This window comes from Ursus americanus, chromosome 5, assembly GCF_024610735.1.
Source record: "Ursus americanus isolate L20-20 chromosome 5, mUrsAme1.1.p, whole genome shotgun sequence".
NCBI classification, from domain to species: domain Eukaryota; kingdom Metazoa; phylum Chordata; class Mammalia; order Carnivora; family Ursidae; genus Ursus; species Ursus americanus.
The window spans coordinates 53,210,280-53,225,918 of record NC_142131.1 but is presented as its reverse complement, the minus strand read 5'-3'; the positions used below and the strand labels follow the sequence as shown (position 1 = coordinate 53,225,918).

At 36.3% G+C, this 15,639-nt stretch overlaps 1 protein-coding gene across 3 annotated transcripts in view; it reads right to left on the bottom strand.

Annotated features, from left to right (window-relative positions):
* The window catches only part of PFDN1 (prefoldin subunit 1), a 62,882-nt gene extending 47,582 nt beyond the window's left edge, over positions 1–15,300 (bottom strand). Inside the window, exons 1-3 of one of the 3 annotated variants that reach the window (XM_087862216.1) lie at positions 15,151–15,191; positions 14,207–14,287; positions 12,596–12,762 (exon numbers count right to left, since the gene is read on the bottom strand). In XM_087862216.1, the coding sequence (XP_087718342.1) occupies positions 12,596–12,762; positions 14,207–14,254 (215 nt within the window). In that variant the 5' untranslated portion in view covers positions 14,255–14,287; positions 15,151–15,191. Of the gene's footprint in view, positions 1–12,595; positions 12,763–14,206; positions 14,288–15,150 lie in introns of all 3 variants that reach the window. The other 2 variants (XM_045794531.2, XM_045794530.2) reach the window with 2 other exon arrangements.
* Positions 15,301–15,639: the final 339 nt, after the last annotated feature.

The following is a 15,639-nucleotide window of genomic DNA, read 5'->3' as shown; positions in this document are numbered from 1 at the left end:
GCAATGAAACTGAATCAAAAATAAAAAAATCCCAACAAATAAAAGTCCATGACCAACTTCATCGGTGAATTCTTCCAAACATTTAAAGAATTAATATCTTTCTGTATTCCAAAAAATAGAAAAGGAAGGAAAACGTCCAAATTCATTCTATGAGGCCAGCATTACCCTGATATGAAAACTAGATAAAGGCACTACAAAACAGAACTACAGGCCACTATCTCTCATGAACATCAATGCAAAAATCCTCAACAAAATATTAGCAAATCGAATCCAACAATTCATTTAAAAAACCATTCACCACAATCAAGTGGGATTTATTCCCAGGATGCGAGGGTGGTTCAATATTCACAAATCAATCATCGAGATACATCACATTAACAAAAAAAGAAAGGATAAGAACCACACGATCATTCAATAGATGTAGAAAAAGCACCTGACAAAGTATAAAAAACATTCATGATGCAAACCTTGAAACAAAGTAGGTTTAGAGGGAACATACCTCAACAAAATAAAGGCCATATATGAAACACCCATAGCTAACATCATACTCAATGGTGAAAAATGGAGAGCTTTCCCCTAAGATCAGGAACGAGACAAGGATGTCCACTCTCACCACTTTTATTTAACAGAGTACTAGAAGTTCTAGCCACAGCAACCAGACAAGAAAGAGAAATAAAAGGTATCCAAATAGGTAAGGAAGTAGTAAAACTTTCACTAACTGCAGATGACATAATAGTAGATACAGAAAACCCTAAAGACTTCCAAAAAACTATTAGAACTGACAAATGACTTCGGTAAGGCCGCAGGTCACAAAATCAACGTACAAAAAAAAAAACACAAAAAAACACAAAAAAAACAAAATCAACATAGAAAAATCTGTTGCATATCTATACACTAATAATGAAGTAGCAGAAAGAAAAATTAAGAACACAATCCCAATAATTGCACCGAAAATAATAAAATACCACTGAATAAACTTAACCAAGGAGATGAAAAACCTGTACTCTGAAAACTATAAAACACTGATCAAAGAAACTAAAGACAACACAAATGGAAATATATCCCATGCTCATGGACTGGAAGAACAAATATTGTGAAAATGCCCATACTACTCAAAGCAATCTACAGATACAATGCATTCCCCAACAAAATTAGGATAGCACTTTTCACAGAACTGCAACAAACAATCCTAAAAGTTGTACAGAACCATCAAAGACCCCAAATATCCAAAGCAATCTTGTGAAAGAGCAAAGCTAGAGGTGTCATGCTTCCTGATTTTAAACTATATTACAAAGCTATATTAATCAAATACAGTACTAGCCTAAAAGCAGACACAGATCAATGAAACAAAAGAGAAAGCTCAGAAATAAACCTACATATATATGATCAATTAATTTACAACAAGGGGAAGAATATATAATGAGGAAATGACAGTCTCTTCAATAAGTGGTGTTGGGAAAACTGGATAGCCATATGAAAAGAATGAAACTGTAAGACTATCTTACAGTATGCACAAAAATCAATTCAAAATGGATTAAAGGCTTGAACATAAGACCTAAACCATAAAACTCCCAGAAGAAAACTTAGACAACAAAAGCAAAAATAAGTAAGGGAAACTACATCAAACCAAAAAGCTTCTACACAGCCAAAAAAATAAAATGAAAGGGTAACTTGTGAATTGGGAGAAAATATTTGCAAATCATATATATGATAAGGTGCTAATATCCAAAATACATAAAAAAGAACTTTCGCAACATAATAACAAAAAAGAAAATAACCCTCATTTAACAATGGGCAGAGGATCTAAATATATACATTTTTCCAAAGACGACAGAGAGATGGCCAACATGTACAATGAAAAGGTACTCAACCTCACTAATCATTAGGGAAATGTAAATCAAACCACAATGAGATGTCACCACAAATCTATGAGAATGGCTATTATCAAAACACAAGAAATAACAACTGTTGGCAAGAACAAGGAGAAAAGGGAAGCCTTGGGCACTGTAGGTGGAAATCTAAATTGTTGCAAACACTATAAGAAATAGTATGGAGGTTCCACAAAAAATAAAAAATAGAACTACCATATGATCCAACAATTCTACTTCTCAGTATTTGTCCAAAGACAACGAAAACATCAATTTGAAAAAGATGTGAACTCCATGCTCACTGTAGCACTATTTACAATAGTCAGGACATGGAAGCAACCTATGTCCATTAATGGGTGGATAAAGAAAATGTGGTATATATACACAACGGAGTATGATTCATCCTTAAATCCTGGGGTGTCTCAGTCGGTTAAGCGTTCTAACCCTTGATTTCAGCTCAGGTCATGAACTCATGGCTCGTGAGATCCCATCAGGTGTGGAGGCTGCTTAAGATTCTCTCTCTCCCTCTCCCCCGCCCCCCACCAAGCGTGTGTGTGTGTGTGTGTGTGTGTGTGTGTGTGTGTGTGTGTACATTCTCTCTCTTCCTCAAAAAAAAAAAAAAAAAAAAAAAACGAAAAAAGGTTGGGAACAAGTTGGAGACAACCTGAAAGAACAGATGGCCAAAGTGGAACTATTTGAGCACAAAATAACATAGTTTCAGATTATATTCCAGAAATACAGCACCTAGAAGACCTGCCATACATTAGGCACACAGTGCGCTGAAATCTAACTCTGAGGGATGCTGCTGCTTAGTGCTATACTGTGTTCCCCTCATCAACTACTATAGTTCTAAACACACACACCCCCTTCCTTTTCTCTTCCAGGGCCAGTATTTCAAGCATTATGGAAAGCTATCCACTAAGCTATCGCTACCCAAAGTCCCTCCAAGAACTCATTTATTTTCAAGGCATCAACTTGGCTAATGGCCCACAAAATAATATCACCCCCATCACCTGCACTATCTGTCATTATCTGTCATTTCTATTTGTATGTTCCGTATCTCAAGCTCAACATGTCCTTTTATCTACCCATACCAACATTCCCTACAAGAAGTTTCCCCATTTCAATCTCGACTACCAATGATACCACCACTTGCCCACTCACCTAAATCCCAAACCTGCAATATTTTCCTTGTACCCTCTATATTCCCAATTTATCACTGACTCATCATTTTTTTTCATATTGACCCTTTTCTCTCCATTCCACTTCTGCCACCTTAACTTACGCCCTTATTATTACACTCCTGAATTACTTCAATAGCTTCCTTCTGTATTCCCTGATGAAACTCTCCCTAATTCATCCTAAATATATTACCAACAGTTTTCATGTAGCTAGCCCTCAACTGTTGGTCACTGTAAAGACTGTTGCTGATGATTTTAGTAAACATTACTGGTTGGCTACCCAATATCCATTCCTCTTCTTTGTTGACAGAGCCCAAATTTTGTTTGGGATCCTCCACTTCCCCAAGTGACTCAGGGAAGTGAAACCTGGGGTGAATCTTGATTGGTCTTACCCAATCATGGCAGTCCCATCCCCCAAGATTTAAGCCCAAGCACATGGTAAAGTTCTTGTCATGAAATGTGAGAGGTGGCCCTCTTGAAGATTTCTGGGAAATTTCTTTGCTCCTACAAATGTGACATAGAAAACATGGTACTTTCTAACTCTAGATGTTGTCATATCTGAATGAAATATTTGGAACTCCTACAGCCAATGTGGAAGATAAAGCTGGCAAGCACAAAGAGGGCAGAGGCAAGAGTAAAGAAGTGGGGTGCAGCCCAGCATTGGAAGCCTGATATATACAACACTGATAAATCGCAGAAGCATTGTGCTTAATGAAAGAAACCACGCAAAGGAGTACATTCTATAATGATTATACAATATATAATACATACATACCTATAAATATATACAATATATATAATGATACACACACACACACACACTCCACATGAAGTTCTAAAATAGGCAAAATTAATCTACAGGGATACAAGTCAGATTATCAATTCCCTAGAGCAGAACTTGGGGGAGGTAAGAAATGACTTGGGAGAAGAAGGAACTTTTGATGAAAATGTTCTCTATCATGACTGGTGTGATGGTTACAGTTGTCAAAATTCATCTCACTGTATTCTTAAAAATGAGTGTATGTTACTATATATGTTATATCTCAATAAAGTTTACTTAAGAAAAATGGATAATTAGTATTATAGTATGCCAGATGGTTATAAACGCTACGGAGAAAAATAAAGACAAAAAAAGACAGTACAAGAGGCAAGAAAGTGGCAGTTGATGTGCACAATTTTAAATAGGATGGTTAAAAAAGGCCTTAAGGCCTTTTTAATAAAGGCCCTCAAGCAAAAGAAAGGTGTACAGGAGACATCTTGAAGAAGGCAGCTCCAGACATAGAGATCAGCAACTGCAATGCCCTTGTCTTTTTTCAGTAATAACCATCCGAAGGTTTTGACGAGAGTGATCAGACATGTTTTGAAAGGATCAGTCTGGGCACTCAGTTGAGAAAAACTATCAAGTGGTAAGGATGGAAGCAGGGAGCCAGATAGGAAGCAGCTGCAACAGTACAATGATACTGAGATCAGGGTGGTGGTAAGTAGAAATGTTCAGCTTCTGGACCAAATTTAAAGATAGTCTTTGCTAATGGACTGAATAAGATTGAAAGAGAGGAGTCAAGGATGACTACAAGATGTGGAAGGACCACAAAGTCATCTACTCAAATGAAGAAGACCATAGGAAGGAACTGGTTTACTTGTCAACAGTGAGAATTTTATTTTGGTCAAGTTAATTTTGAGATGCCTATTAGACCATCAAATAGAGATATCAAGTGGGCAGATGGATATACAAGTTTGGAGTTCAGGAAGGGGTCTAAGCTAAAGATAAAAATCTGGGAGTTGCCAATATATAAAAAAGGCACTTAAAGAGATAAGCCTGGATGAGATCACTAAGAGACTGAGTATAGACAAGAAAAAAAATTCCAAAGGCTGAGCCCAAGTACAATCTAAAATTTGGAAATGCAAGAAAAAGAAACAGTAAAGGAGAATGAGAAGGAACAGCCAGTAAAATAAAAGGAAAACCAAGAGGTGATATCCTAGAAGACAAAGGAAGAAAATGCTTCAACAAGGGAAGCAAGACCAGCTGGAATAAACGCTACCAATACGTCAAATTAGATGAGGACTGAGAATTCACTGGAATTATGAGAGGACCAATGTCCCTTCAGGAACCCAGGCCCCGTAAATATCCCTTCTTCTACATGAGTAACTCACACACTGCTAGGTTCAATTTGTACTAATTAGAAATCACTGTGTATTTTTAAATCAAACTATTACTCCTAAAATGGAAGCAGTAGTATGTTAATCTATTTTAAACATGGTGTTTATTTTTGGTCACTATTTGGTATTCTAACTATTCTGGTAAATAATCACCTCTGATGTTTACCACTTTCACTCTAGCTTCATCAAATCCCAAACATACCCACATATAATCATCAAGATTTGCTACAACTTTTTCCAAGTTGTGATCTTTATTTTACTAGGTTAAAACGTTAACACCTAATGAAATATAACCATTGGATAGTAAAAATTACTATCCAGTGAGTACTGAAGGACACAAGTAGAACAGAAGACTCCTGATGCAAAAGCAGAAAGTCAGAGGAATATAAATATATTTTGGCACAAATGCAAAAGACTCAGTCACACACACATACAGGATGCATATTGTGATTCAAATCTTTTTACCCTGAGCCAAACAATGTAAAAGGCTCAGTTTAGGGCAGTCATGCTCTTATCTATTTAAAGATACATTTTTAATACCGGGCTCTTGCTGCTGTGCAAATTTTGATATGAGAACATTTCAAGTACTCTTCAAAGCCAAGGGAACAGTGTCTTCCAAGTAATCTGGCCCATTTCAAGGTAGCTGACCTTCCGCAAAACAAGAGATGGTAATGAGAGTTCCTGGCCAGGACAATAAGAGAACATTCCCTCAGACATGTCTATTCAAACTTAAATGCTAAAAATAAATTGAGCATACATTCTTCACAAAACCACAGGCACTAATGGTGCATGCAACAAACTGCAATCTTAATCATTCCTTCTGGGCAAACGGTATTTGTAGCTCACAGCAATTCCTGATACAAGGAATAAGAAAGAATACTAAGAAATCACCATCAAGTGTGTGTTCACGTAACACAGACTGACTTTCACCTTCTAGGTCAATACTTTTTCTGAGCTCCTTTTGGATGTTTCATTAAGCAGATTATGTTCCTTGATATGACCATTTCAGTCCTCTCTCAAACAGATTAGATAGCAAGTTGTTCCTAAATTTGCCATTATGAGATAAGTGGCAGCTAAAATCAGAAAATTCTTGGTACAGCTTAAAAGTGATTGTTTTTCATTTCAGAGAAATTCAGCTGAAGTCAGTTGCAGCAAACAATTCCCCAATAACAAAGTAACATAGTTCAAGGTTCCTACTACCTTAATTTTTATTTACATAGGAACAACAAGGTAATAGTACTTTTCACCCTTCCCTCAGTTTACTAGATCAATCCTTATCACCAAATGGAATACATTGTAGTATCCTCCTGTGTTGCTGAGTAATTGCAACTTTCATGCAACAAAAGCAGGTTTTGTTTAATCCTTTGCCAGTTAAAAAAAAAAAACAAAAAAAATGTCAGGTCTTTTGATGTCAGGAAATGCAAAAGCCAAGTCCTCCAAGTAACCAAATGAATCAATTACATCTACATTTTTAAATCAAGTTGAGCCTAAAATAAGTAACCCTACAAGGACACATTAAATATTTTACTTTAGCATGTTTGTACATCCCAAGGTAAGTATAACGGATTTCTTTTCCCTTTTTACAATAAACTCCTAATTAGCACAACAATTTTCGAAACTAACTTCCTGTGTTTCAGTGAGACAGTCTGGATTCTGGAGGACATGGGAGGGGAAGAAGGGAAAGAATTATTAAAAATACTCTTCTGAAGAAGAAACATAGCTATGTAATTCCTACGCAAATGTTTGTTAACTTCCCCTGGCACAAAAACAGTGATGTCATTCTACACAGCCGTACAGCAGTTATAATCAACACTTGAGTTTTTAAATCACTGACAACTTAAGGAAATTAAGAATATTACTCAAAAATCTCCTCTCCCTAGAGTACCACATCTGTGAAAGAGGAGAGTGTGCCCATCTGGGGTCATATACATACTCAGCATCAACAAGACTGAAGTCATTTTTCCCTGCACAACAGAAAAGTTGTTTTTTTTTCCCCTTAGAACTCTGAGCAATGAAAACCAGGACTTTAAATGGCTCTGTATAAAAACACAAAAAGGGTGGGTCACATTCTATTAGTAAAAGCAGCTCAACATCAAGAACCCCTCTTCCTTTAAAATGAAATCTAAAAAACAAAATAATTTTCAAAGCTAAGAAGAACTCTTCAGTTATCTTTGCTTCATTTCTTCTAAAATACAGATTACTACCTTTAAAGAAAGTATACAAGGAGCAGAGAAATTTATATCTGCAGTGTGCTCTCACAACAAAAGTAAAAGTGCGCTTCTTTTCTCCTATAACAAGCACTAAATAAAATATCCAAACTTGATTCCAGTAAAAACGATACATAACTGTTTTTACTATAACATCAACAGTATTTACTGCACCAAGACTTGTGGTTTATTTCCTAAGCTAGTACAACTATTCTGTCGGCTTTAAAATTATCTCAAATTGAATGGAATACCAACTCTACAGCTACATGAAATTGTAAAATGGTTGCAAAACTTGAGGCACCATGACTATATCCCTTTTCTATTAATATTTAATACAACGAAACAGAGAAAGAGCAAATATTTCAACTTGGCTTTATTACTGTCCCATTCAGATTACAGGTCAACATCCAAACTAACAATTAAAATCACAACAAAACCAACATCGTATTTTAAACAAAGGGCACTTCAAACAAGCTGTCAGGAAGAATTTAGTTTACTACATCCCAAATAGTTGTAAAGTTGCTCAACTGTTTACATTTTTGTTGATGTTAATTTGTTACCTATCAGGAATACATCTACTGTTTTTACTTTCTACCTGTGCCACATTTATCTTAGGTTTTACACTTCTGGATCTCTCAACCATTAGAGATCAACCATCAAATTACTTCAACAAGTAGAAATAGCAACACCGCTCCCAAACAGCAATTTCTACATTGCTAGACACTTATCTAGTTGGTAGATTTATACCATTGTTCATTCTTAGTTCCTTAAATGTAAAAAATACCCACAGAATGGTGGCATACCTCTAAATTGGTTTAAATATGGTACAAAGTTATTTTTAGTTAGGTTCAAGTTTTAAAAAGGCACTAATAATTCTTCTCAAAGGCTAATCTACTCAAGTTCCTCCCATATTAAAAGAATTAAAAGCTTAATTTGTGTCTTTTGAAAAGAAGTGTATGCAATGCTCAACTAAAGGGACATTAAAATTATAGAATAATAAACATGACATCACATCAGGGTCAGGATCATACCTACTGCTAATAAAACCAAGTCTGACATTTATTCTGATGATGGTCCTTTCAAATACCAGCGTGGTTAAATGTCCTTTACATGCACTTTCAAATGTAATTCTTATTTCTAAGAAATACTCTTATTTTCTAGTGTGCAAAGTAAAAGGGAAGAAAACCCCCATAAACCATTATAAACTGGTTCTTATTCAAGAAAAAAAAGATACAAGAAACATTCATGTAGTATTTGAGAACTATGTCTATTCCCTCCTTGCATGCTAGAAAGATGCAAAGACAAACACTTGCAACTATTCAGACAGATCATTCCACAGTTGTAACTTTCATCATAGTTCTCAAAGCAGTACGGTGAGGTCAGCTCACAAACAGCTTAAGTAGCCAAACTAGAAATTGGTGGTAGTAGTATCAGGCTACATAACAGCCTCTCCAAAGAATATGAAGTAAGAGAACTAAAATGTGCTGGCAACACGCCAAGAGACTGGATGGAATATAGCTTTGAGCAATGAGTATGCAGAGCTTACAGTATATAGCAATTCATCATCTCCCGCCCTGTAGCCTGATCTTCCTTGTTTAAAACCAAAATTAGCCACATAAGAGGTATTTAACACTACCAAATTTCTCCATACTTGTGACCTGAAAGACATCTAGGCTTGCAAGATTTGGTTAAACTAAATATATACCCTATAAAGGAAAATCTGATTTTCATCCTATATGAAAATGAGGAAGGTAAAAGAGATACTTTTATATTATTCTGCATAGAATAGCCTTTATTCTTTAAGGAGTATACTGCCCTCAGCAAAATTCTAAAGGCTTAGGTTCCTCTATACTGTCAGTTCTCAATGAATATCTCTGCAACTGGTTGGCATTTTGAATTAGTCAACTTTCTCAGTAGATTTAATAAAGAATTAATCCTGTCCAATCAAAGGACATAATTTTGGTCAGAAATAACTCCTCTGACCTTAGTTAAAATTTATTACTTTTACAATTTCACCTTTGTTGAATCATATTTTAAAACAGAATAAGAAAGCCTAATTTTTAATTGTCCAACTTTATAAACATATTTTTTCTAAAGAAACAAAAGAAAATGCAGTTATTTTAAGCAAGAGAAAGAATCATACTCATTTCAAATCAAGACACATTTAACACCTATTTTGTGCCAGACATTATGTTGAGAACTGAGGAAACGAAGATAAATACGTATATGGTCTCACAGAGCTGACGATCTAGTTGAGAAAAATTACCCACTTAGATATCAATCATCTCTCTCTCTCTGCTGTACTAGCTACAGGAACAAAAGCTCTGGTATCACCCAGGGAAGTGTGAGTAAGTCTGCCAGGGAGGACAGAAAAATCTTCAGAGAAGATGAGCTATGTCTTGAAGGATAAGAATTTCACAAGGGAAAGGGGATACTTCAGGCCAAGGCCAGAAGAAACAAAAGCAAGAAAGCACAAAAACGTGAGTGACAAAGCCCTGTGACAAAAATGGGGACAACCATTTCTTGAACACGTGCTACTTACTACTCTTCTACCTTCACCCATGACAGACACTACTAATCATGAAAGCCCACATGAAACTCAAACTCCTTCTCAACAGATAACCCAAAATCAATGTAAGAAGTCCATGACGTGAAATTTATGTGCCATCCAGAGCCTGGGAATAGAAAATGGCAGGACTTGAGGCTAGGGGGATACATTAAAGACTGATTATGAACAAACATGAATGCTAGGCTAATAAGTTTAGATTTTATCCTGTGGGCAACAGATCAAAGAATTTTATGAAAAATATGGACGTGATCAATTCCAACAGAAGTATGAAGACTACATTTGGACAGACAGAACAAAGGCAGAAAGAACAATTATGCTACTGTGATAATCTAGGCAAAATACGATGAGGCCTGAATTTCAGCGACGGCAAAAATCTACTGCAGATTCTAAAACAAAAACGGAGTGTTTTGGATTTCATAATTCATGGTTTTAAAACAACAGCTTGAGAAAAATTAGTATTCTAATTAGAAATCCCAAATAATACCCAAAAAGGAAAAGACAAATGAAGGTAAAGACTACAATTAAAGAAGTGAATCACAATGATACTCAAGATTACTCAAGACTATAAATTCAGAAATAGTTATTTCAGGTTTAGCATCAAGGAGAACATCCTCATGACCAGACTAATACTCAGCAAGTCTTTTCTTCCTGAGGGCACTAATACTCTAGCCAAACAACAAACACTATTCACCTTACATGCCCCTACAATGCAGGGTCAAATTTGTACTCCCAGTGGGATGCAGAAATCATAAAAGTCAAATTGAAAACCAAAGTTTGAAACTATGTAGGTTTCACTTTATCCAAACATTTAGGACTATGTATTTCTTTTACATGAAATAAATCTTCCAGAAATACTACTACTGTTGTACCGTTAACTAAATCATATCCTAGCCTTTTAATTCTAGACTTCTTTGCATGGAATACAACCTACTTGTAGCTCTTAGGGCAGTATGCAAAAAAAAAAAGCAGCTACCCTAGCATGTCTGCACAATGTTTAAATTAAATTAAATTATTCTGATTAAAACTAAAAACTTCATTATAGCTCAAAAGGTCAAAGATAGTCAAAAGAGTTTCTCTATTTTCGGAAAAAGAGATTCTTTAACTGTTGCAAAGGCTCATGTTGTGACATGAAATCCAGGTGCAACACGTTAACAAACACGCTAGGAAAGCTAGCATTACTGTTTTAACACCTCAGGATATTCACATTAAGGATAAAATTACCCTGGAGTGAATGCCAACAATGCACCTCACACTACATAGATAGATATGCAAGGGCTCTACTTTGTTCTCATTCCCATTCTTTCATGTCCCAGTAAGCAAACCCTCAAAGTGGGATTCTCTTCCTCTAAAAACTAGCTAAAATGAAAAACATGAACTACAGAGATAAAATTTATTTGTGATATATTGTTTATTCTGAGAAAGCAAATCACATGAAGTTTATCATAATCTCTCTTTTCTCCAGAAAGAAATGGAGTAGCTAGTCATGAGCAGGGCCCACTTCTCATGATGTCATTCCAAAGCCATTACCAAATGTTACACATGTTATGCTTCCTTCAAATCAATCACAAAACAAGTCATCCTAAGACTGAGGTCAAATTCCATTCAACTAAAAGACCTCCAAACTTGAAGTAACAGTCCACTTACTAAATAATATTCAAAGACCAAATTCCAGAAAAACCCTCCTCTTGTACCTCCTCCACTGAAATTAAAAAAAAAAAAAAAAAAAAAAAAAAGGTTTTCTCCTTTTAGCTCATTGTAATGGAATGTGACCTGTAGTTAAGGGCTTTTCCATTCCTTATTTACTGCTTAGAGAAAGCGAAGCAGGTCTATTCTCCTTCACAAGGGTAATAGATTTCTTAAAAGAAAAAAAGTGCAGTGTAGGTGGTTAATAATGTTTAACAATTAGAACAAACAAAAGGTAAACTGGTTTACTTGATTTCTCATGTATGAGAAATTTAAATGATTTATGATAAATGAATCTATTTTTAAATCATTTAAATGATAAATGAATCTATTTTTATTTTACAACACTAGTCAAACATCTGAAAGATCTAGGATTTGAATGACTCCTAATAAATCAGGTAGGATAGCGGAAGTTAAAACTACAACTACTTAAATAAATCTTCACATGCAAAATTACTATAAACATCTTTTCAGAGACACCTGGGTGGCTCAGTCGGTTAAGAGTCTGCCTTTGGCTCAGGTCGTGATTCCAGGGTCCTGGGATCGAGTCCCACTTTGGGCTCCTTGCTTAGCAGGGAGGCTGCCCCTCTGACTGCTGCTCCCCCTGCTTGTGCGCTCTCTCTGACAAATAATTTAAAAATCTTTAAAAAAAAAAAACACATCTTTTCATGACAAATCATATTTTTGTCATTGAAGTTATACACTTAAGTACCTACCTGATCATAGAGAGAAGAACAGGAAAATAAGAAATGTACTTCAAAGTCTAAAATTAAACACATCTATCTGGGATTCAGTTAGCATTTTTTAAAAGGAGGTATTTAACTAGATGATCCTCAAAACTACTAAGATACTTTAACCCAAGTTTTAAAATGAACAAATTCTAGAAAAAACTCTCCCACAATAACCCCATTAAGGATATATTTTACTTACATTCTTCCTACACCTTCATACATGTTAGTCTCATCTACCAAAGTCATAATCTCTGTATCTGTAAGATGTGCATGCTTTTTCGTTCTGTTTAGCTGTTCAATCTGTATGTCTGCAAGCTTCACCTTCTGTTGAGTGTCAATAACTTTGGCTTGAAGCTCTGTGAAGGCCTAATAAAAACAAGTCCTTGATTCAGTGGGTGAAACATTTTACAGGAAACACTTAAGTCAAATCCAAACACATTAAAATAAAGCATGCTAACCAGAGACAAAGCTGTTAAATTTACCAACACGAACATCAGTAAAAGTCAATATAATTGTAAACAATTAAGCCACCATACTAAATAATGAACTTATCCTGTCCCCAGAAGATGCAGTCTACTTGAAGCAGAACAAATGCACATTAAATAACCATATGAAAAAGCAGGTATCCAAGGAGTAATAAAAAACAATAAATGCGAGAGTCAGAGGATGAAACCCAGAGATCCAAAACAAGAACCACAAATACAAGGACTCACTTCATTTGTGTTACGTGACTAGGTTTCAAAACACTTTCCCACATTTGTTTGAAATACTAACAAGGGAATATTAATATGAGAACATTGAGGAACATAATCTCATTTACTCTTCTCAATAATCCTATGAGTTAGGGATGGCAATTTCATCATCACTCTTTACAAGTTAAAGTAACTAAATTTATCAAAGAGATATAACTGGTTTGCACAGGGTTGAACAACTATTAGGTGGAAAGGCAGGTACTTAAATCCATTTCTTCCGACCTCTAGTTCAGGAATGTTTCTATTCTACCGTCTACAGTAATATTCAGAACACAAATATTTTTGAGATAAAGATTAAAAAACAAAAAAAATTCAAAGCATTGGTAGAAGAGCTGCATCATGATCTTCATATCTACATACCACGCCAAATTTGACCCTCATATACACTTAACTCAAAGATAAACACAGTTCTTGGATCCTCTTGTTTAAGTGCCTGGAATGACTTTCAGATGCTGTCAAATCTAGCCTGAATAGTAACATTTGTGACTGCAATACACAGCAAAGGCTACTAAAATTTTTTCTAACTTTGTTCCCCCTACTAGTAGGTTTTCAAAGACTGATTTGGGAAGGAAGGTGCCTGAAATTTCCTATTAGTCTCCAAAAACAACAACAAAAAAGACCTTATAAAGATATTAGAAGATAAAACATTTAAACAAGTTTCTTTTTTAGTTAATTTAATTAGCTGTCAAAACTACCCAATTTAAGTCACCACTTTCTTAGTTTGCATTCATTGTGTCCAGGGGTTTCTTAGTAACTAATTCAAATACTGAGAGCTGAGCTCATTCACAGCTGTACTCTATTGTTAGCTCTTTCACTAAACCCTGACTTACATTTGAACTTTTAACAGAAAAAAAAAAGGCAAATTTTTAGAATTCGTTAAGAATTCTTAAAATGAATTTTGGTTTGCATGTAAAATTGCCTGACTGTTCTGTACACACTTTGCTAAGGAAGCTGGTATATTGTTCAAACTGAGATATTACAGCATTAGAGAACACCAACACGTTAAAGACTAAATTTACAAGTTTCAAAAGAAGAAAGACAAAAAGCAAGTTACATACACATATATCCTCAGGGCAATAACAAACAGCTTCATTTATTAGGAGCATCTCAGCTGTCCTAGTTCATATGCAAAGGTTGACCTGAAGAAGTATTAAGATGTAAAATTTGCTCTTCTGAAGAACCTAAACTAATCATCAAAAGGTGTGGAGTAGAGAATAGTGGATTCTAGTCCCAACTTTTGACTATATCTTTTCTGGAACTCAGTTTCCTTTCCTAGGAAAAAGTACAGGTTTAAAGTAGATGAAGTCCAGGATCTTCTCCCTGACAACCGTTAGATGCGGAAAATTTTTTGACTAACACATTTATAAGCAACTGTTTGAAGACAGAAGCTCAATTCTTTCTGATACGATTTTATTTGGAAAATTTTACGAACCTTTTTCTTTTTTTGACAAGTCCTTCAAGAAAAGGGGAAGGGGGGATAGGGCTGGGAGTTAAAGCCCTGACATTAACATTGCTATGAGACTAACTCTGAACTGTATGTAGATACTGCTACCTTTCAAAGTACGGGATCGAGTAAGTGGCCTAAAAACACAGAGCGGACTTGGGAATTTTTAAAGCAAATGAAGATTTAGAATTACAGGTGCCTCGGCTCAGGCAAGCGGTCCGAAGGCTCTCCCATTTGGAACGCTTACTTCAGGCCTTACTATCGCACTGAAGCCTCCACACAAGAAACGGCTCTGGAGCTCGGAACGAGAGGACAGGCCAGCTATCGGACCGCCAGACTTAACCAGACCAGCCCAACCGGCTCTTACCCAGAAAGAGGTGCTTGCCCCCCACGCCAACCTAAGGAGATCTGGTCCCGCCTCAGGACTCTGGGAAATCACTCCCCAGTTCCCTGGGGCCTCTTCCCTTCCTCAGGACTCGAGCCTCATTCGATATTCTTATCCACAGTCCCCTCAGCTTCCCAAAGAGAAGCCTGTGGCAGGTCAGGACCCTCTTTTACCTTCTTCAACTCCAGATCCACGGGAGCCGCCATCTTGGTTCACTCGGTGCGCCTGCGCAGTACGATAAAGCCAGAAAAAGGGTGGACGAGGGGCGCTCCTCGGCGGTTCGACCGGCCCCTTTTCTTCTGCGCCTGCGCACGAGTCGGGCTAGCTGGGCTTCCAGAAATACTAAGGCTACAAATTACGTCTTCCCCACGTGATCTATTAGGCTTGGCACGCAGATTCTCCGTGTGGTTTTAAGCGCTTTGACAAATAGCTTAGTGCTTGGTGAATGGAGTTGTGTGTCGATCAGGCTAAAACCTCTTCAGGCGTTCATTACTTCAGCTAGTCCCTGTGCTGTCGGGGAAGTAGAAGAATTAGCCTGCCAGTAAGGAGAAGTTCCGCAGTTTTAGTAGAAGTGTTCTTCCAAAGAATTTATTTCTACTGAAATCTCCTGGAAGACCTTCTAGACACAGTGGTTCTCAAGAGAGGCCAAATAAATTTGCAAA